We start from the raw sequence: 22,798 nt of genomic DNA, 5'->3' as shown, positions 1-22,798 counted from the left end.
ATTTACTCTCCTTGAGAGAACTGGGGTGGAGCCTCTGGGAGAAGAGAAAAATAATAGACCTTTCCTGACAGCTGTGTAATCCTCCGGATTGTCACAGACCACAGACAGCGCAGAGGAATGTAGGAGTAGAAACCGCAGACACTCCCCTCCCTCACTAACCTAATCTGGGTCTGTTGATGTTGTTCAGTCGTGTCCAGCTCTTTTGAGACCCCATGGACTGTAGCCCTCCAGGCTCTGCTGTCCATTGGATTTCCCAGGCAAGAATATTGGAGTGGATTGCCATTTCCTCTTCCAAGGGATCTTCCCAACCCAGGGATTGAACCTATGTCTCCTGCATTGAAGATTATTCTTCACCACTGAGCCTCTGGGTCTAAATACTCCAAATTAAAGGAAAAAAAAGTATAGGTTAACTTACTGAGTTTCAGGTCAGGAAAGAAAGCCTGTTGTTCATTTTCATAATTTCCCTACTCCCTCAAATTTTAACCCAAGTAAATATTTAATACTTCACTCAATTTAGCTGATACAATTTGTTTTCATCCTAATATTTTTCATTCTTCTCTCCTTTTCATTTCCATGTTTCCACCCTACAACCGATGTGTTTTAATTGTCGTTTTAATTATCTTCTGTTTTTCAACTTTCCCTTTCAGAATCCAGATAACATCTAGGATACTTTGTTTTTCCTGAAATTCAAGAAAACCAGCTAGTTAGACTTCTAAGTATTTTCAGGCATTCAGTGGACATCTGGCTATATGAGGACCCCCATCTGGCTATATGATGCCCAAGATTGTCTTCCTGAATTGTTCTTAGTCCCTGCTGCCTGTCTCCTGTCCTATTTTTTTCCCAGGAAAATGCTTTTTCCAACTTAACATTATCAGATAGGACCACTTAGCATGTGTCTAGTTCAGTTTGAATCCTACAACCATACCAAAGATACTCAGAGTTTATTCCTGCACTGTAAGATATTGTGATACCAATATTAAATCCATTTCCTAAGTGCCCAGTGGATTAAATTCTCTTTGATTTTTTTCCTCCTCTTTCCAAGGGAGGACTGTACGAGACAGTTAATGAAGTCTACAAGCTGGTCATCCCCATCCTGGAAGCTCATCGAGACTTCCGGAAGCTGACCTCCACCCATGAAAAGCTGCAGAAGGCCTTTGACAGCATCATTAGCAAGGTAGCTCAGGATCCTGACTATCAAGTCCAATGATCTGATAGCAGGTGACTCAGTCTCGGAGATGCTTAGCCCTTCTTCCTCTCCAGGGAGTGACTGACCTTATGGACATCAGTACTGTAGCTCTCTCCTATCAGTACTGTAGCTCTCTCCTATCAAATGGAAAAGGGCTGGAAATAGAGGACTGTAATTCAAACTGTGAAAGAAGGCAGTTGAATTACTTTGCAACCAGGAATGTGAAAATCTCTTAAATTCACTTGAAAGAAATCCTAGAAATCTTTCATGGCTTTTTTTGCTATCATTTCCCAAATTTGTTCTATAAACATCAATTTTTTTAAAGGTGTGAATTGTTTATATTTGCCATAGGAATAAAATGCCTTGTAACCCAACAATAAAAGACTCCTGACCTTTGCAACCCAATGGATCCTCATGAATTACAAAACTAAGGAGAGGTTTTCTTATTTTGTCCATCAGGGTCATAAGAGGATGTTTGGAACCTACTTCCGAGTTGGTTTCTATGGATCCAAATTTGGGGATCTGGATGAGAAGGAATTCGTTTACAAAGAGCCTGCAATTACCAAGCTTCCTGAGATCTCTCACAGACTAGAGGTAAGACAAGAGATTCTGGGTGATTAACATTGTATACTTTACAAAAAGCAAGTTGTAATGGGTCATTACAACAAAACTAAGAGTCATACATTCATCATTGGTCCATATATAAAGTTTCCCACATTGCCTGTATAAAAGCAAGATATTAGGTGAAATCATGAGATAAAGCAAGGTAAGGACGCTTGTGTGCATGCTAACTCTTCAGTCACGTCTGACTCTTTGCAACTCCTTGGACTGTAGCCCACCAGGCTCCTCTGGCCGTGGGATTCTCCAGGCAAGAATACTGGAGTGGATAGGCTTCTCCAGTAGATCTTCCTGACCCAGGGATCCAACTCGAGTCTCTTATGTCTCGTGCACTGGGAGGCAGGTCCTTTACCACTAGTGGCACCTGGGAAGCCCCATACTCTTCAAAGTTTGTAAATTTATATGGTGAATATTTTCAAGAATATCCAAATCAATGTCATGTGCTTTCTTATAAACCTTTTCAAATTTCAGTAATAGTTTTTCAGCTTGGAGTTTATCATCTTGACTTTAAAGTCATTTGGCAAAATTATCAAATTTCCCCTAGAAAATTCTGTGGTCATCTTTTTGGTGTTACCAGGCAACATTCTGACTTATGATTTGGAGATGCTCGACTGTAGGCCCACTGTGTCCTGGGCACAGTGAACTTTTCCTCTTGATCCAAGGAGCACCCCTCTCTGGATAATCAGAATCAGCACCTAATCCCATGTTCTGGCAGCCGCAATCCAACCTGCTGTTTACATTTGATCCAGAATGTAGCAGAAGAGAGCAGCATGTTCTTGGAGGAAAAGCTGGAGAAAGGGAGAAACAGCCTAGAGAAAAGTGAGAAAGAAATAAACAGACATGGAAAGGGGCCAGGCACTAAGAATTCAGGAGGAAAGTCATGGGGTGCCCCCTAAGCAAAATCATCTCAAGCGGAATAACTGGGTCCCCTGAAATGCTGATGACAATTAACTGGAAATTCACTTTTTGCTTTCTTGCTATTGCTTTGAATTTATGTCCTTTCATGACTGTCAAACTTAAAACACTTTTGTTGTCAAATTGCTCCTTATATCGATACTATCCATCCATGCCAAAAGAGACAAGAGACTTTAATCCTTACTTGACCCAACGAAGCCATGGTTCAAAGTGAATGGATGACTTGCGCAGTTTTTCAGCTCATGAGAGGAACTAGCAGTTGACCCCAGGCCACTTGGTTTCCTAATATGTTTCCCCAATTTAGAACTAGAAGCATATATTTTATCTTCCTTTGCACTGTGGGTTGTCACACTATGGGAGGCCTCGTGACCTCCAAGTTCCTAAGGTACAAAAGGCAAGAAGTAAATAGTTCTATGCCCTGGAGCATCTTCTGGAAATAGATGATGCTGTTGAATTAGATGTCAAGCATATATTTTATATGGAAGTATAGATCAGTTTGCAAATGCTGGACTTCCTTTTATTTTTATTTTTGTCTCAGGAAATGCTGAACTTGGCTCATTAGCTCAGAGGGACATTAAATAATTCAGAGAGCACATTCTACCATACGCTTGTTCCGAACTTATTCCGCTTCTAGAGACAAAGAGTTGCAGCATGTTAAAATAACCTTTATAATCTGTTGGTTTCTCTTGCCTAGGCATTTTATAGTCAATGTTTTGGTACAGAATTTGTGGAAGTGATAAAAGACTCTGCGCCTGTGGACAAAACCAAGCTGGACCCTAACAAGGTATGGGAATATTGCAAAAAATAGCCATCTGGCTCTGATTCCCTTTGTTCTACCCCCAAAACATAAAATGACCTCCTCTGTCTGGACTCCACATCATTTCAATGCAACCAAATTTTTTGTTGTTGTTTACGGTTTAACGGTTAAGTCTTAAACCATACTCGATGGCAGGGATCGTAATAGGAGCCACCATTTATTAAAGACCAGCTGTATGCCTGACACTGTATTAGACCCTTTTCATACACTGTTGCATTTCATCCTCCTACAGCTCCTTGATGTAAATATTGTTATTCCCATTTTACGGATGAGAAAAGTAAGATCTAGAATAGGTAAGAAACTTCCAAGATGATGCAAATGTCAAAGCCAGTATTCAGACTTGGGGTCTGTGATCCTCAAACTTGCACTTCTAATCACTTCTTTACAGCCCTTCTATTAACACTTTGAATCCTCAATTTAAAGTATGTTGAAAAGATACAAACTTCTCACTGACAGCATTTGGTGGAGGCATTCTTTTCAGCCAAATACAGGGTCATTGTGCTGTTGGAGGAATGATGAAAAGGGCTTGGACTTCAGTTTCCTCACTTTTCATGTGAGGGTGTATTCTGTCTCGCCCCCAGCTGGGTGTACCACAATGCAATTCTGATGCTCAGCATGCAGAGTTAGTGTCAAACTCCACCAGCTTAGGCTCAGTCCTGCAGGAGCTTGCCCTCACTTTAGATGCCAACATCAAGTGGGACCCCAAGCAGCCTGCATTTCTGACCAGACAAATACAAATGTGTGGATTCCCTTGGCACTTTTCAGTAGATAATCCACTTGAATGACTCGCAGAACTCAGAAAAGGACTATACTGATGCTTATAGTTTTGTGCTAAAGGTTGCACAAAGGGCTAGTTCTATCCTAGAGCTTCTATGCCTTCTCCTTGTGGAATCCAGGCCTGGTGCCCTCCTGACATATCAATGTGTTCACTAACCGAGAAGGTCCACTGAGCCTTGTTGTCCAGGGTTTTTATTGAGATCCCATTACATAGGCATGTTTGATTAAAACAGCAACTACATTACTGAACTCAGTTGCCAACCTGCTCCTTCCCCAGCACTCAGGCTGGCCCAGAGTCCCAGTTGTCTAATCTGAAGATTATTCTTATTGATGACCAGCCATCATTCTGAAGCTATCTAGGGACCCACCATGAGTTACTTCATGAGAATAACAGTGACTATCACTGAGGAAATTCCAAGAGGTTTTGAAGCTCTGTGCTAGGAAAGAAAGACAAAGACCAGCTAAGGACAAAGACAGGGTGATAACTGCCTGCTCAGCCCAGATATGTATGTGAGAGAGATTTCTGAGCTGTTGGACATAATGCAAGTTCAAGGTATTTTTAAGGCCTGGGGAACGAGGAGCAGTTGCCATCCAGCAGGCTTATAAAGTGAGGAGTCTAACCTTCTCTCAGTTCTGCCCTCCAAGATATTATGAAGAGGACGCCAGTAGGAAGAAAGTGTGCAAATATAAGAGTTTGTTTTTCTACATATTTCAAAGGACTTAGTTCAGATACATTCCCCAATCTAAGCTTGAAGCAATAACTGTGGTGAGTAGAAGTGCTTCACGCAGAAGTGTTTGAGGTCTTTGAAAGACAAGATTGGCTGTTTGCCCATGGTGAGCTATGCATGGCACATGCCATGTAGAGTTATTAGTGGCGTATCTGACGTAGAGTGCTGTTTTCCCCTCTGTTAAGATGCCCAAAGTAAGCTGTGAGACTTTTAAGTGAGAATCTGTACCCAGGATTATAACCAGATTTCGCTCACACTAAATAGTGATTTACGTGTATTTATTAATAGTCAGTGACCTTATCTGTCCATTTCAGTGGATGAGTGTTGCAGAGTTGGTGGTCATTATCATTCTTTTTTTTTTTAAGGCCTTCTTTCTCAATAAGTGCTCTTCTTCATAGTGTGTTGGTATGGGTGCATGTGTATGTACATACATTTTAAAATTAAATATATGCTATTAAACTCCCTTTTTTGTGTGTGTCTCTATGAATTTTAAATCAAAAGATAAGTTCCATCACCCTAAAATATTTATTTCCCCATGCCTCTTTGTGGTCATCCCCTCCCTCTGTTTTTAGCCCCTGAAAGTCATTAATCTATATTCTGTCTTTGTCGTTTTGTTTTTTCCAGAATGCCATATAAATAGAATCATACAATAAATAAATGGAATTATACAGCCTTTTGAGTTTGACTTCTTTCACTTAGCACAATGCATTTGTGATTCACCTATATTGTAATGGTTCATTCCATTTTTCTACTGAGTAGTATTCTGTTGTATGGATGTACCAGGTTTGTTTATCCATTCCCCACTTGAGGGACACTTGGGTTGTTCCTAGTTTTTGTCTATTATGTATAGTGCTGCTATAGACATTTGAGTCCAGGGTTTAATATAAACACAAGTTTTCATTTCTGTTGGCACACACACCAAAGTGGGGTTGGTGGGTCATATGATGAATATAATTCAACAGTATGAGAAACTGCCAATCTGTTTCATAAGGTGGCTATACCATTGTACATTCACACCATCAGTGTATGAAAGCTCCAGCAGCTCCCTATCCTTGTCAGCCCTTGGGATTGTCAGTTTTCTTTAGTTTGGCCATTCTAATAGCATGGTTGTTCTGAAAAGCCAAGTTTTGCTTCTTCTGAATAGCAGTTTGCAAATTCTCACACCAAGTTTCAGCTGGGTCATGAGCTCTGCTAGGAGGGGCAGCTTGTGGACCTGACTTCACCCTCCCTTCGCCTTCTCCCAGTCCTGTCTCTCATCTCCCCGGGGGTGGAGAGGAAGGATGGCTGACAGCTGATGCATCCCCTAGTTCTCTCAGCTTTGTGAGCACAGAGGGGCCGTACTGCCTCTCTCTGTCCCGCGGCCCCCCCAGTGCGCCCTGGGTGGTCATGTGCAGACCAGCTCATCCCTTCCCTTTCCCACTCAGGCCTACATACAGATCACTTTCGTGGAGCCCTACTTTGATGAGTATGAGATGAAAGACAGGCTAACCTACTTTGAGAAGAACTTCAACCTGCGGAGGTTCATGTACACCACCCCCTTCACCCTGGAGGGCCGGCCTCGCGGCGAGCTGCATGAGCAGTACCGGCGGAACACCATCCTGACCACCCTGCATGCCTTCCCCTACATCAAGACTAGGATCAGCGTCGCCCAGAAGGAGGAGGTAAAGGCACTGGGGGGAACGGGCTTGGACGGTGGCCATGGCTGAGCCAGTGGGCCTGGGTCTCCTCCCAGGATGACACACAGGCTGCCTTCATGCTCCTTCATGGCAGACTCACATAAAAATCTAAAAAGGGGTGCCTTTGAATTATTATTAAGGTGGTTATCCTCTCACTGCTGTGGTGCCAGGGAATCCTGTTTAGGCAACTGCATGCTTTATAGCACACTTGATATTTAAGTATATTCTATTTTAAAGTTATATCTTTAATAGAAATATATGTACACAATTGTAACATTTACTTTGTATTCATATTTTAATGTTAAATTTACATGAAATATAACATTTTTAAAGATTTTATTTAAAGTTTTACATATTTGAAAGCTTCAGGTGATTCCAACAGCATTCTGTTGTTAATTATCAGAGACAGGAACAACAAGTGAGTAGCCCCAAGGAGCTGATGTTGGGCTGTAGGAGGCACCATGCCAGTTAGACAGGTGATCAGCTGTCTTCTAGTCCCAGCATCCTCCTGTGACATTGCACAAGGCACTTATCTTCATCAGTTTCCCTATCTAAGCGTTGATACAGGAAAGACCTCTCTCTTCTGGTTCCATGTGTAGCAAAAGACCTCAAATTCATGGATCAAGAAAATGTCTCAAGCTACAGAATTGCTGAAAATTAGACATAAGCATTTTCTTTTAGTTTAAAAGACGTACATGTGCATTAATTTGTCATTCATTTTGTGTCGAGTCACTGCCTTGCCTGTGATTTAGGGTTGGCTGATCACAATTCAGCATTGTCTTTCTTGTATAAACCTCACCCATGATGCAATGTCCATGTGTTCAGTTTTGGTTTCTGTAAAGCAGAGTGAGAGCTTAAAGAACCTTGTAAAACAACGTGAGAGCAGAATGCTTCTAGATTTTTATGACTTTTTTTTTTTTTGCCCCTAGCTTTTGACCGTTGTCTTGAGCACACCTAATAAGACAGGAATCTTTATAGCAACTCAGTTTCACAACTTCTTGCCCAAGCATTAGCTTGGTTTTCGTAGAAACAACTCTTCTTTCCACACCCATAGTTCACCAGTTTATGCATTACTGAATTAGATTAGGTCATTAAAATAACAAGTATGACAGGCGTAAGCAAGTTGGTGAACAAACACAAATGAACTGTGGTGAATAACACACCTCCTTGCACAGGAGCACAGGGACCGAGCTTCCTGGAGAATTGCCCAGCAGCTCATGTGTTCAGCAACCACATCACAGTATGGGTTTCACAGAGGGCAAAGAAAGCCCAGTCTGATGACTTGGCTAAGAGAAGGCTCACGTAGAAGGCATCTGCTGTATTTCTTACTCTTTTAGACTTCTGAGCACTAGGACAGGTTGGTACAGCACAGAAATAAAATCATGGTCTCAGGAAGAGTCCTCACAATTTTTCTTGGCCATGTGTAGTTCCTCCAAGAATGTCAGTATGTTAGTTTATTGAGGCTAATATAACAAAGTACCACAGATTGGGTGGCTTAGAAACAGAAATTAATTGTCTAATTGTTTCGGTGACCAGAAGTCAAAAATCAAGGCACTGGCAGAGTTGGTTCCTTCTGAAAGACATGAGGGAAGGTTCTGTTCCAGACCTCTTCCCTTAGCTTGCAGATGGCTGCCTTCTCCCTGAGTTTCTTACCTCATCTTCCCCCTGTGCATACCCATGTGTCCAGATTTCTTCTTCTTAGATGGACATATAAGGCATGTTGGCTTAGGCCCATCCTAATGACTTTCTTTGAACTTGATTACCCCTGTAAAGACCCTGTCTCAGTTAAAGTCACACTCTGAAGTACTGGGGTCTAGGACTTGAACATCTGGATTTGGAGGGGACATGACTCCACCAATAACATTTAGCCCATACTCCAAACCAACAGAACTTAACAACTAGCAGATTGACCCTGAAGAGAATTCTGTTTATCAAGAGTTCACCTTCAAGGTGATTTAGAGAAAGCACACATGATGCCAAAATCTTGTGTTATGGTGAAGAAGAAATGCTTTCCCAATTTTAAGTCAAGTGACTTGTTCAACAATAGGAAAGGATACCTAACAGTGTATAAGAAACATGGATTTTGAATGTGGATATTATTGTGGTCAAAATCCTCCCCACTTATGACCAGTGTCATTTTGTGGCACTTACTCCACCTTACAAATCCTTCTTTGATTGTAAAGTGGAGAGAATAGGAGGTTGTTTAAAGAGGAAAATGATAAATGGATATAAAGCTTCCAGTACATAATAAGTACTCAAGAAATGTTAGACTCTTCCTTCCTCTTAACCTGTCAAGATTATTCTAAATTGCTCTGAAAGCCTTCACTGATGCTTCAAACCCAAGTGTCCTCTCTATCATAGCTCCATGCTTGCTCATGGCTTATAAGACCTGACAATGACCTTCCCTACATTTATGCCTCATATTCAGTTTGTTTTGACACCAATTGAAGTTGCCATTGAAGATATGAAGAAGAAGACTCTGCAGTTAGCAGTTGCCATTAACCAGGAGCCTCCTGATGCCAAGATGCTTCAAATGGTGCTGCAAGGCTCTGTTGGAGCTACTGTCAATCAGGTAAGCAAAACTAGCTAGTGGCAGCTCCTCTGGTTCTCGTTATTTTGATTTTCATTATGTGTCTGCACCCTCCTTCCTTGAAGTCAATGAGAAGTCTGATCAACATGCCAAAGGTGTTCTTAAATTTAGACTGAACACCTGAGGTCTCTTCAGCTTCATGTAACAACCAAAGGTAGGTAAGAAATCCTAGAGCTGAGTGGCCCGTGTCTCAGGAGTACCATTTTCTTGGAGAAGATTGCAGCTGGGGCCAGTTCTGGCATATGATCCAGGTGGAGTGCTTAGTCATCTCCACTTTAGGCAGAGTTGTTGCAGGGCTGGAGATGAATCTTAAGAATGCCATAGGAGAGAAGGGAAAGGGGCTAGAACATCCACCTCCTGCATCAGTCAGAGGAAACCAGTATGTCAGGAGCATTGCAAAGCAGGAGTGACCTGGAGCCCTGCTGCTTGGGCCACTTCAAAACGGACTGAATCTTCTCAGATTCATTAGAATTCTAACTCCAGTCTCACCATGGAACTGATCCAGCCTCAGATGGAGGGAGTGCTAACAGTTCTGTCTGTCCAGTATGCTTCTGTAATTTCAGAACTAAATCTACACACCTTCACACTCAACGTTCAGTGAGTATCATGACCCTTTCCTCACTCTGCACAGCTGAACTCCCCTGCAGAAATTCTGTGCCCAGAGAATATCAAGGTGACAGAAATGGTATTCATTACATTTCCAAGATCAGAAAATATTAAGAAGCTTTTGCTTTTTGTAAGTCCCAATCTTTTAATGAAAATGGAAGACTTTATAAGCCCTCAACCATGTGGATTACGCATATACTGTACATATCTCTGACTCGAGCCAGCAATTACACAAAATGGTGCTTGCCACTAGGGCAACTAGACAAATGAATATGAATGGTTGGATCAAGACAATCCCTGTTTTCAGGAAAGCAACTCTAATCATATACCATTTGATGTAGTATGTTACCTTTATATATGAAGGAAAATCTATTATTAATAGCATTTGGTTAAGGAAATACATTTATGCTTTTGAGTGTTCTCCCAAAACTGTAGACTCTTCCTAGGGAATCAATATTTTTCTGAGTTCAAGACCTTCCTTGATCATTTTGTTTCAGTTTAACTAACTGCAGAAGTAAATGTTCAAACTAAGAAGCTGCTCCAACATTTTCTCCCAAGTAATTTCACTTTCTTTCCAACATCAGTAATGTTTTTCACTTTTTTTCTATCAGGGACCACTGGAAGTAGCCCAAGTATTTTTGGCTGAAATTCCAGCTGACCCAAAACTTTATCGGCATCACAACAAGTTGAGATTATGCTTTAAGGAATTCATAATGCGGTAAGAGGGGAAATGACTGGGAGTTCAGTAGAGCTGTGGTTCTCAAAGTGTGGTTCCCAGGCCAGCAGCTTCTGCATCCCTTGAGAAATTTGCTAGCGAGGCAGATTCTCAGATACCAGTCAGACACACTGAGTAAGAATCTCCAGAGATGGGGCCCAGCAGCCTGTATTTTAACAATGCTCCAGATGATTCGGATGCATGCTCAGTTTGAGAGGCCTCTGCAGAGCAACACTACTTGCACTAGTAACTAACAAACTGTATGGTGCTTTCATGTTTATCATCTCTCATGTGCCCCAGAGTCACATTGCAAATAAAGTAAGTCTTCATTTTACAAAAGAGGAAATGGAGGGTCAGAGATGGGAGATGATTGACTTAAGGTCACACAGCCAGTTAGTAGCAGAGTTGAGTTCACACTAGGTCTTCGGAATCCAAAGAGCCCATACTTCCTTCAGTTTGCTGATATTCCACAGTGCTTTAGAGCCTGAGAGTTTCCTGGCATCGGCAGTCTTTGTAATTTCCCATCATACAATAACTGATTTTTAGAAATGTAAGACACTGCCTCAAACTGAGAGATAGAGTCAAGATTCTGTAACTGGAAGTTTACAAAGCTGTCATTGCGATGGCAGTTCCCACTGGTAGACAAGCCTCTTCTCCACTCTTGAATTCTGCAGTAGAGCTGGCTGCCAGAGCATCCTGTTGAGCCTAGATAGGAAGTGAGTCTTGGGGCAGTCTTCCAAGCTGCTGCAGTGCAGACCAGTGCAGAACCTTAGAGCAGCATATAAAGTATAGGAATATCTTTGTTTGGCAGGTGGGGTAAAGGAGGCTAAAAGTTAAAGCTTGCTGAATTCAGTGAAAACTCACCAGAATGCTACTGTCAGGTGAGGTTTTCCTCCTTCACAGGCTTTAGTGAGACGAATGTAAATGTGCTATGTATAAAGGAGACATTCTTTGTCCTACAGTGAATCACAACTGCTTAGTAATAGGGGTGTGTGTGTGTGGCTGTGTATATGTGTGTGCGTGCGTCCAAATATGCACACATACATCACATACAAAATTTATTTTTATTGTTTTATATTTTAATTGCTTCCTGTATTTCCTAGCAATATTGACATTATACCAAAACTAGATATTCTTCAGTAAATACTGCATTTTCATAAAACAAAAGCCTAGAAGAGTATTGGGGGAATTTTTAAAGATTAATATGCTTCCTACATAGTTTCATTTAATATGAGCTATGGGGGGATTCCTCAGCACACCAGTGGTTAAGGTTCTGTGCTTTCATTGCTGAGGATGCAGGTTCAATCCCTGGTCAGGGAACTAAAATCCCATAAGCCATGCAGTGTAGCCAAAAAAGTAAATAAATAAAAACAGTCGATCTTATTTTAAAAATGAGTTATGGTGGAAGGCTCCTGACGGTGACAGTGACCCGGGCCTCTCTGGACCTCTGCAAGGACCTGTTTAATGAGCACACACTGGGGCTCAGGTATGGCAGTAGTTGTGGGAATGCAGGAGCTGGGTATGCCTCAGCTCCTGACAAGAGGACTTTTATTTGGCTAAACAGCAAAGCTATGCAGCTTGTGCTAAGAACTGTGGAGAGTGTAAGAAATACAGGGTTACGGAGTTCAGGAGAGAAGAGTCGGTTGCAGGCTGGAGTGACTGGGGAAGGCTTTATGGGATAACATTACTGAAGCCTGGTCTTGAGTATGTAGGTGGTAGGAAGAGGGCAACGGGAAGATGGAGCCATTACTGGTAAAGGGACCGACAGGAGCACAAGTCGCAGAGGCAGGGGTGTCCTTGGTGCTTCTGGGCTCCTCTGAGCTGGCAAGGGCAGTGCGCTCTGTGGGCACGCCAGCACAGGGAGGAGAGCCTGGGAAGACAGTGGTATTGCTAAATAAATAGGTCTTTGAATAGAATATAAATGTAAAAGGAAGCTTGCTAAGAGAAGCGGTTTTCTGTTTCTTAGTTAAAATGTCCTTATAAATCTACTGAACAAGCATTTCTAATTAGCTTCCAGCCTGAGGACAAGTGACTACAAAGAGAACCAGAGCTGAGTCAAACCAGTCCCAGGCCAGATACACAAAAGGAGATGAATTTTCTTAGGGATGATCCTCTAGCAAAGTCATGTATTAGACTTTTGGTGGTGAAGTTATCTTTCTCCCCAGATGGCCTGCAAAACTGGTTGCTTTCCAAAATCAAATCCACCATTTAAAATGTTGTTCTGCAACCCTTCCAGTGATTCCTATGGGAAACCAAGCTGTAGTCCTTCCCCTGTGCTTGGTCGGCTGCCGCCCTGTTCTGGGAAAGCCTCAAGAACATCTGTCGGTGCTTTTCAAACATTTGCTGTGCAAACAGATGACCTGGGAGTCTTGTTAAAATGCAGACTCTGATTCAGTGGTTCTGGGGTGGGCCTGAGACTCTGCATTTCTAACAAGCTTCCAGGTGCTGCTAAGGCTGCTGGATGGAACTGAACTTTGAGCAGAGACTGTTAAAAATGTAAAGGTTGCTTGATTGCCCCTATCTCACATTTTCTCCTCCCCTCCCCCTCCATCCATCAGGTCCTGCCTGTTGTCACTCAACACTTTTCTCCCCCTTTCCTCCCTTCAAAACAATGAACATGCCATTACTTTTACACTTTTTAACAACTGTAGATGCCAGTTCATTCATTCATCAAACAGTTATTGAGCCCACACTTTGTACTAGGCACCACACTACATGTGTGCCAAAGCGAAGTCCTAGTACAAATGAGACAAGGCTATAGGCAATACAGTACTTCTGCTCACTACTTCACTGTCAAAGTCAGAGGACAGTGACTTTCTTTCTACTTTATTTCACATGGATCAAAAGTAGTGGGTGAGACTGTGGTGAAGGTTGCATGCTGCTGCTGCTGCTAAGTCGCTTCAGTCATGTCCGACTCTGTGCAGCCCCAGAGACAGCGCCCCACCAGGCTCCTGGGATTCTCCAGGCAAGAACACTGGAGTGGGTTGCCATTTCCTTCTCCAGTGCAGGAAAGTGAAAAGTGAAAGTGAAGTTGCTCAGTCATGTCTGACTCTTCGCGACCCCATGGACTGCAGCCCACCAGGCTCCTCCATCCATGGGATTTTCCAGGCAAGAGTACTGGAGTGGGGTGCCGTCGCCTTCTCTGGAAGGTTGCATAACCATATTAAACTATAAATTTACCGTTTAATACATAAATGATGATTAAACTCATCAAACTGTACATTTACAAGGGTGAATTTGATGATCTATAATTTATACCTTCAACACAAGTAGCAGCTGAGGAAACCTTCCTTTCCTCCATGGCTTAATTGCTTCTCAAGGCCAGTCAGCAAGTTGCGGCTCTGCAATGAATAGAGAAACTGTTTGCTCAAGTTGTTTGTACCTGTGTATTTCCTCCCCCAACTCTGCTCTCTGCAGAGGTGACACAGGAGTGGGAAACGTTTGGGCATGAAAGTGTTCCTAGGTTTGCCTTGAGTGAACGCCAGCTTCTCAGCAGGCTTGGGCCATAGGTATATCAGTAAGCCCAGATTTCCAAGGTGAACATCAATGAGCCTGGAAAAGTGAAAAAGTGTTAGTTGCTCAGTTGTATCTGACTCTCTGAGACTCCACAGACTGTAGCCCGCCAGACTCCTCTGTCTATGGAATTCTCCAGGCAAGAAGTGGAATGGGTAGCCATTGCCCTCTCCAGGGGATCCTCCCAACCCAGGGTTTGAACCCAGATCTCCCACATTGCAGGCAGACCATTTACTGCCTGAGCCACCAGGGAAGCCCACTATAAGTAAGCCTTCCAGTGCTGACTGCTAATAGCGGAAATGTACGCTCTCGGTTATACTGTACCTGGGTCCCACTGCTAGGCGGTGGCCTTTCTGACTCAGCTGTGACAGACTGGCTGGAGTGGTAAAGAACCTGGCAGGCTGACCTGCTGTGGCTGATGCTCATCCAGCCAGTCCTGCAGCTCTCCAGATGGTTGCCAAGCTGGGGCCCTGATCCCCCTTCTGATCATCTCCAGGTTTCAGAAGCCAAGATAGAGAGGTACAGCATTCTGCATCCCTCCTTTGCTCCCCAGAGCATGCAGACCATTTAAAACACTGAAATCTGTGCCAGTCTGTATTTTTAATTTTTCTTGTATTTCTTAGCTTAGACCGCTATAACAAAGTATACCAGATTGAGCAGCTGAACAACAGACATTTATTTCTCACAGTGGTAGAGGCTGGGAGACCAAGATTAAGGGGCCAGCAGATTCAGTCGAGGTTCTCCCTCTTACTAGCTTAACCATCTTCTCACTGTATCCTTACATGGTAGAGAGAAGAAGCAGACAGTTCTCTGGTCTCTTTCTATGAGGGCATTAATCCCATCATATGGGTCCCACCCTTACAGCCTAATTTTAACCTTCATTCCTCCTAAAGGCCCTACTTCCAAATCACATCACATGGGGGGCAGGGCTTCAACATGTGGTTTTGGGTGGGGCCACAACCCTTCAGTCCATAACATGTACACTTTCTTATTCCTATAAAGACTAAATGATTTTTAAATTTACTTTTATATTTAAAGAAAAGATAGCAGGACTTGACATCAGTCCCAGATTACCTTTAAGGGATGTTGTCTCAGATACATCAATAGAGTCTCACTGCACAAATGGTCATAGAGTCTTCAAAGGACTTATGGTCTGTGAAGAGGAAGGAGAGTGAATTTGTCCAAGTGGCCAAAAGAAAAGCAACTGTGCAGTGTGGGTGATAAAAGAAACAGTTGGTGAAAAGTGATCTGAGTATTTGGTGGGAAGACAAAGCGTTAAATATCATGAGAGGTTGCTCCGGAGCAGGTCCATAGTGGGGATGTTTGAAGGACTTGTGTCCCTTTTCCAGGGTCTCAGTGGGCCTAGGAGGCTTGACAGAAAACTGAGAGCCGAGCCGAGCAGCACACGTGCACGTGCATGTGCACACACACACAAACACACATGCACGCACACACACACCCCTTTGGACCCCACCCCCACCTGGGTTCTGGGATGTTGCAGTAGGTCCTCAGAACCTGCTTCCAGGTATCAGACTCAAGGTTGGACGTATTCCCAAGCCCATAGTCCCAATCTCGCCCCTTAAGAGGAGGAGACAGGGCCACTGTGGCTTACCCAAGGGAGGCAGCCCATCGGAGGGAGGTGGGGGGCTTGGGAATATAGGAGGGTCCAGCCACAGCTGCCCCTTCTGCCCCGGGGTGTGCCCCCTGCCCCCACAGTGCCATGTGCTTTCAGTCACACGTACTTCCCCATCAGTGTGATGCAGGCATCCAGGAACAGTGTCTTCTGTTGAACCGTTACCTGCCCTTCGCCCTAGGAGAAGCAGGCCACACTGGCTGCCCAGCACTCCCCACTGGCAGCCACCCAGCCAGGTCTTCAAACACTGAGACCGTTCCATCCCCATAAACCCACTGTATAGATGAAAGAAACGAGGTTGAAGGAGACTGTGATGAGCCCAAGGTCACACAGCAGCTAAGTGGCAGAATCAGGAGTTAGACTAGTCTCCCAGTGAGACAGGCTTCTCTTGGGGTCTGCGGTTTGATAGAGGTCAGGCTGGGAGGGAGGAAATGCTGGAGACAGGGTTGGAGAAAGCCACACGGAGGTGTCCAGCTGAGGTGGCTCTGCCCACGGGACCCTCATATCCTCTGAAGCTCTTCCTGCTAAAAGGCCAGATGTTCTTTAGGTGCCTTGCCGCCAGATAACCCTCCCTTCCCTCAGAGGGCCTGGAACATGCGTGTCACTGCAGTCATGGGGATCAGGGAGCCGATCTGGTCTTCAGCATCTCCGTCAGACTCTCCCCTCAGTGCAGCAGCTCAGGTGGAACGTGCTCAAGTGTTGCCGGGAAGATGAGAAAAGCAGAATACCACAAATTGGGACTCCAGAGAGAATAGTTCCAACTTGAGACCAAAGCCATATGCCTAGCTTCTAGCTGGAAGAGCCAGGGTCTTTCCTAGGCAGCATTTGTGGTGTTGGGGTCAGGACTGTGGGCTCTTGAGCCCAGTCACCTGGCCTTAAATACCCACTCTGCCTTAACTAGCTTTGTGACCTTGGGCAAGTTACCCAACCTCAGTTTCCCAAGCTATAAAATGGGAATAAAATAGTAATAACCTCTTAAAGTTAGTTAGTATCAAAACAAAGAGAGTCAGTTCATAGAGCTTAGACTAGGACTTGGCACATATGAAGTGACTGATAAATATAACATTATGGAGCAAATAGAAATGGCATCTATTTGAGTAGGAAAGAGAATTAATCTGAGTTAAATGTAGATATTATCTACCAATGACTCATCTGCCTCTGTAAGGTTTATACCATAACACATGATAGGGCTGATGAGACATTGGCCTGGGAGCATGAGGCTCTTGGACTTACATCCATGTTTTCTGTCCCCAAAGGTGTGTGACTCTGGACAGGGTACTTCATCTCTGCATCTTAGTTTCATCAACTGTGAAAAAAAATGGACTGGAATATAAAATCTCTAAAAGTACATCCTTATTCTTACATAGAACAAATAATTTCTACACATTCTAAGCATTTTATATATTTAATTCATTTACTCTTTATAAAAATTTATGAGGTAGGCTATTATCACCATCATGTCCCAAGTGAAGAAACTAAGGCATGGAATGCATGAGTAACTTGCCTAATGTCACAAAGCCAATAAGTTGCAAAGCAAGATTCAGAGGTGAGTATTCCAGTTCCAGAGTCTGTCCTTTTAACTGTTATGCAATGCAGTTCTCACTAGGCACTACATTCAATTGCTGGTAACAGAGAAAGGAAGTAAGAGTGACAAGATAGAAACTTATTTTTCTCTCATATAAAATAAGATCAGAGATAGCCATCCCACAGCTGTGTGTTAGTCACATAAAGTCATCAGAGATCCTGGCTCTTCCCATTCTTTTGCTCTGCTATCCTGGTTTTAGTGTATCTATCCTCATAGTCACAAAATGGCTGCTAAGGCTCTGGCAATCACAATCACATCCTAGGCAAGTATCAGGAATAGAAATGAGGAAAGAGCAAACGTTTACACTCCTTTTAAGAGCTTTCCTAGTGACTTCATTTTATATCTCATCAGACATCCCTTTTTATAAAGGAGGCTAGGGAATGGAGTTTTCCAGGTGGGTATACCACCTGTGTGTGTGCATAGCCACTCAGTTGTGTCCAACTCTTTGCAATCCCATGGACGTAGCCCACCAGGCTTCTGTCCATGGGGATTCTCCAGGCAAGAATACTGGAGTGGGTTACTGTGCCCTCCTCCAGGGGATCCTCCCAACCCAAGGACTGAACCCAGGTCTCCTGCATTGTGGGTGGATTCTTTATGTCTGAGCCATCAGGGAAGCCCGGGTTTACCACCTAGAGTTCTGTTGTTAAGGAAGACAGGGAATGGATGTTGATGAAGCAACTAGCAATTTTTTGTCATACTTAGGGACTGATGGGTGAGCTATGCTGAAGGAACATTTCAGAGGAGGGAGGGGAGAGATCCAGAGGGTCAGGGCTCATGGCCACGCTCTCTGTAGAAAAGACGTCTAACTCCTTAGGTAGAGGCCTGTGAGAGTTACTCTCCAAAAAAACCAGGAACAGTGTTCTGAAAGCACAACTTCCTGTCCTTTCTAGTCCCCATCAGTCTGGTTCCTGTAGGACTCTGCTGAAAAACCCCAGCACATTGACTGTAAGAAAATGCTTGTGTTCAGTGACCTTGTCGACAAAGTGAACAGCTAGGGAGGGGGCCATCTGGAACAGTGTGTCACTGAGTGAAAGCTGCACAGTTCAGATGTCTGTGGACCTAATAAAAGTGTTACAGATAAGACCATTTAAAAAAATTATTTTTAATGTACTTATATGATCCTGTATACATTTCCCAAGAGATCTGGCTCTTCTCTAGGAGGGAAATTTAATTCATGGCTCTCTTTAGTTGATGAATTTAAATTAACATAATGAAAATTATTTTAATTTTTGTAAGAAAACCTAGAGATTATAATCCAAATGGAAGAAAGAAATACAGAAAACATCTATGAAATACTTTGTTATAAAATTTGTTAAAATATAAAGTTACTTTATACAAATATGAGTCTTCATTCTACCTATTAATATATTTGTCTTTTTAAAACACTATGTGTATCTGTAGATATTATGTCTTCTGATAACAAAGATCGTAGAGAGTGTAGTTACTTCGGAAGTTTTCAGAGTAGCCCATCGCCAAGTTACCAATTCACTTCTGCAGGCCTCTCATCTGCCAAGGTTACCAAACTGGGCCTTGAAGTCACCCTGAAACTGATTTCATTTTACACATGGTGGTAGCTCATAATTGTTAGTTAAGGGGCAATAAAAAAAAATAATAAGGGGTGATGTAGATTTCTCAGGATTCAAAGACTGTATACCTCCCCTTCTTACCTCTTCCCTGAAACCTTTGATATACAACCTTGTGTATACTACAGTTTGCTTCAGTTAATGTCAGACTTAAAAGATAGGTGATAATCCAGTTGCAGAAGGCCTCTAGGGTGCATTGAATCAAACCTTTCTTCTAAAGCAGGCGGATTCCATGATGAAGCTGTGTCCATAGGTTTAATGTTGCTCAGCCCAGGTGGCTTTCCCCTGCCCCACAGCTGCATGCCACCTGATTACTTCGTCATCCTAAGCATGTTCAGTGCTAATAGGGAGGATTTGATAGCATGGCCTGGGTATCCTTGTTGTTGCTGTTCAGTTGCTAAGTCATGTCCCATTGTTTGTGACCCCATAGACTGTAACCCTCTAGGCTCCTCTGTCCATGGGATTCCCCAGGCAAGAGTACTGGAGTGGGTTTCCATTTCTTTCTCCAGGGGATCTTCCCTAGCAGGGATCGAACCCACATCTCCTGCATTGGCAAGGAAGTTCTTTACCACTGAGTCACCAGGTATCCCCAGTAACACTACCCAAAGCAAGCACCACTATTAGGAAAACAGTTTAAACCATGTTGATCATGGGAATCCAGTGCACCTGAATCATTGCTAATCGTTGTTGTAGTTCAGTCACTAAATCATGTCCAACTCTTTGCGACCCCATACAGCACGCCAGGCTTCCCTGTCCTTCACCATCTCCCAGAGTTTGCTCAGATTCATGTCCACTGAGTTGATGATGCCATCCAATCACCTCTGTCACCTCCTCCTCCTCCTGCCCTCAGTCTTTCCCAGCGTCAGGGTCTTTTTCAATTAGCTGGCTCTTCGCATCAGGTGGCCAAAGTATTAGAGCTTCAACTTCAGCACAGTCCTTCCAATGAATATTCAGGGTTGATTTCCTTTAGGGTTGACTGGTTTGATCTCCTTGCAGTCCAAGGGACTCTCTCTTGCACCATAATTCCAAAGCATCAGTTCTACTAGTCATTGCATGTCAGCTAAGTTTCAACCATTGTGTTGTCTCTTCGAGGTTTGTTGATAGTAAGTTCCCTTGGGTAAAACAGTATAAAAGGAAAGGTAAGGCTTCGTTATGTTTAAATAAGATAATTTTCTTCTTTGGTATGTAACATCCTGCGTGAGAGACAGACTCTGGAACTGGCTTTGCAGTTAATTGACTTTGTGACCTGAGGCAAGTTAGTTAAGCTTTCCATGTTGTAGTTTTCACTGGAGGTCGTTATGGTTATAGCATACCTGTATGAGTTAAATATACAAAATCTCTATGAAATACAACCTCCTTTCTCCCCCCTGATTTTTGCTTCTCAGATGCGGGGAAGCCGTAGAGAAAAACAAGCGTCTCATCACAGCAGATCAGAGGGAGTATCAGCAGGAACTCAAGAAGAACTACGGCAAGCTGAAAGAGAACCTCCGACCAATGATCGAGCGGAAAATTCCGGAACTCTACAAGCCAATATTCAGAGTTGACAGTCAAAAGAGGTGAGAAGAAGGCAGGGGAGGGTAAAGGACAGTCAGAACTGCAGAGCCCCTGGGGGTGGGAGTGGGCCCTGGAATCATAGAAGCTGCCCGAGCATGATCTGTCTGCTCTGCTGGCATCCCGATCCTCCTGCGCCTTCTCCTGCACCTCTCGGGGCCCCTCCTTGTGGCCTTCTGCCAGCATCTTCCCAGGGCCAAATTATTGCCTGGGTTTCTCCTGGCTTAGTGCAAAGGCATGGCTGCACTTTCCCTTGTTTACTCATTTACTGAGTTCCCCATGATAGATGTCCTTTTCTAGTGAATGATTTTCCCCCTCTCTCTCTTTAAAAGGCTAACTGATCTTTCTTTCCTCTGTTCTCTTCCCTCCTTAATTTCAGAGACTCCTTCCACAGATCTAGTTTCAGGAAATGTGAAACCCAGTTGTCACAGGGCAGCTAAGAAAAACTATCCTCACCCAGGAAGACTGGAGGCTCTGTGACCCTGGAGAAGGACCCGCTGGTGCCTAAAACAGGATATTTGCCACACAGGACACACCACACCCTCCCTGAGCGGACGTTCTCTGAAAGCTCTGGAACCCAAATGAGCGTGGAAGTTGCACGCAAATGGGGTGCGACCAGACTTCAGACATTTGGCAGATGGAGATGCTGGAGGCTGGTTCATCAGGGGTGCCTGTGTTATTTGTTAAGGCGTGCTTTTTCATGTAATTGTACAAAACAAGGCATAAATAACATCTCCTGCTGAGTAGTCAGGCGCTGCCTAGACAAGGGATGACTTCCTCCTATCTGTTTTTGAATTAACCTATATTTAGATAAACCCATATTGCCCAAGGGAAAATGAAAAAGTTGTCCACCAACCTATTCAGAGTGAACTTGTCCCATCCCCTTTTTATGGGAAAAAACTGAACTTGTTGGAGTACAAACATTCCAATAAATCTGTGAGGGGAGGGCTTACTAGAAATCTTAAGATCATGAAGGCTGGAAATCCGGGGATCAATTATTTGCGGACTTGCTTCCCTTTTGGTAATGGTGGACTAATTGTTGTACAGTTATTTTTGCTTTTTGTTAATTTAACACACGTTAGAGGGGTGCATACTCCACCACCGATGTAGGAGATGCATGGTACTCTGAGGGACCCGCTCAAAGTTGCAGATGCTGCATTTACTAAAATGGAAACAATTCTCCTCTAAAGCTTGGCTTTTTTTTTTCTTAACGCTCACTCTTGTATCACTTTTTATTCTCTTCTCTGGGACCAAGTTTATTTTTATAAAAGAGTGATACTTCTGCTTTCATTTCTGAACATTGTGCTGTCCGTCAGCATGTGTACATCAGCTAGAGAATATATTCAGCTTTGGATTCTTTGGACAAAGATGAACAAAGTTATTATTTGAGAATTAAATTATATATTTTTTAATATGACTGATTACCTTGACTGGTACTGAAAACATAATAAGAATTGCAAGCAAAATGTTTTTCTTTTGCAACTCGTCTTTTTTGGTTTTGACAACTCACAACTCTTTGGTAAAGCATTTCAGAGAAGAAGAAAGATGCCTAATTATGGCCTTGGTCAAACAGTGCTATCCAGGGTCACACTTCATATATAATATTTAGTCTTGGTGGTCATGAGAGAGAATTTCATTTAGATATCACAGAACTTTTTCATTTATATCATCAGGTATGCATGAATTTTATATTCTGAAGACATTTTTATTTTAATTACTGAAACTTACTAGTTTACATGGCAAACCTTTTGTTCTTTAGACATTTGGGGCAGAACTCTTCCAAAAGTATATGATGTATTTAATTGTTTTCTTAAATGAGTACATATGACATGCTTTAGTTCCGTGTGTTGTTTAGTATCTTCTGTGTGGGAGAAACTGGGTGAGATCAAGGTCAAAGAACATTGTCACTGCCCTCCAGAGCCTCTCAGCTTAGTGAGAAAGAGCATCTGTATGGCTGTAGCCATAATGCACAGCAGACTGCAAGAGGCAGTATGGAATATAACCTTTTCTCAGTGACTCGAGAGTGGCCATTTTTATCAACACCAATTATATTGTGCCTTCAGATATAATAAGGGTTAGGTGCTAAGTCACGTAGGGCTGGCTTTTAACTCTAGGAGCCCTAAAATCTGTGACCTAAAATATTCCAGATTAAATGCCCCCTGCTTTCACTTTCAGTCTCTCTTGTACTACAGTGGGCACCACACGCTTCATAGGTACAAAAACTTGTGTTCACTGTTGCATTCCTGTCTCCTAGCCTAGGACTCCACACACAGAAGACACTTAATAAACATATGTTGAATAATTA

The 22,798-nt window shown here is 43.1% G+C and overlaps 1 protein-coding gene across 2 annotated transcripts in view; it reads left to right on the top strand.

Moving 5' to 3' along the window:
- The window catches only part of DOCK8 (dedicator of cytokinesis 8), a 158,493-nt gene extending 136,644 nt beyond the window's left edge, over nt 1-21,849 (top strand). For both annotated transcript variants that reach the window (XM_068974285.1, XM_068974284.1), the window contains 8 exons: nt 1,043-1,174; nt 1,646-1,780; nt 3,414-3,503; nt 6,466-6,702; nt 9,146-9,289; nt 10,525-10,631; nt 20,328-20,498; nt 20,873-21,849. In XM_068974285.1, coding sequence (XP_068830386.1) covers nt 1,043-1,174; nt 1,646-1,780; nt 3,414-3,503; nt 6,466-6,702; nt 9,146-9,289; nt 10,525-10,631; nt 20,328-20,498; nt 20,873-20,933 — 1,077 coding nt within the window. In that variant the 3' untranslated portion in view covers nt 20,934-21,849. The remainder of the gene's footprint in view (nt 1-1,042; nt 1,175-1,645; nt 1,781-3,413; nt 3,504-6,465; nt 6,703-9,145; nt 9,290-10,524; nt 10,632-20,327; nt 20,499-20,872) is intronic.
- The last annotated feature ends 949 nt before the right edge of the window (nt 21,850-22,798 follow it).

The sequence above is a fragment of the Capricornis sumatraensis genome, chromosome 6 (genome assembly GCF_032405125.1).
Source record: "Capricornis sumatraensis isolate serow.1 chromosome 6, serow.2, whole genome shotgun sequence".
In the NCBI taxonomy this organism is placed as follows: Eukaryota; Metazoa; Chordata; class Mammalia; order Artiodactyla; family Bovidae; genus Capricornis; species Capricornis sumatraensis.
The sequence above is the reverse complement of the archived record's forward strand: the minus strand, read 5'-3'. Positions and strand labels throughout refer to the sequence as shown.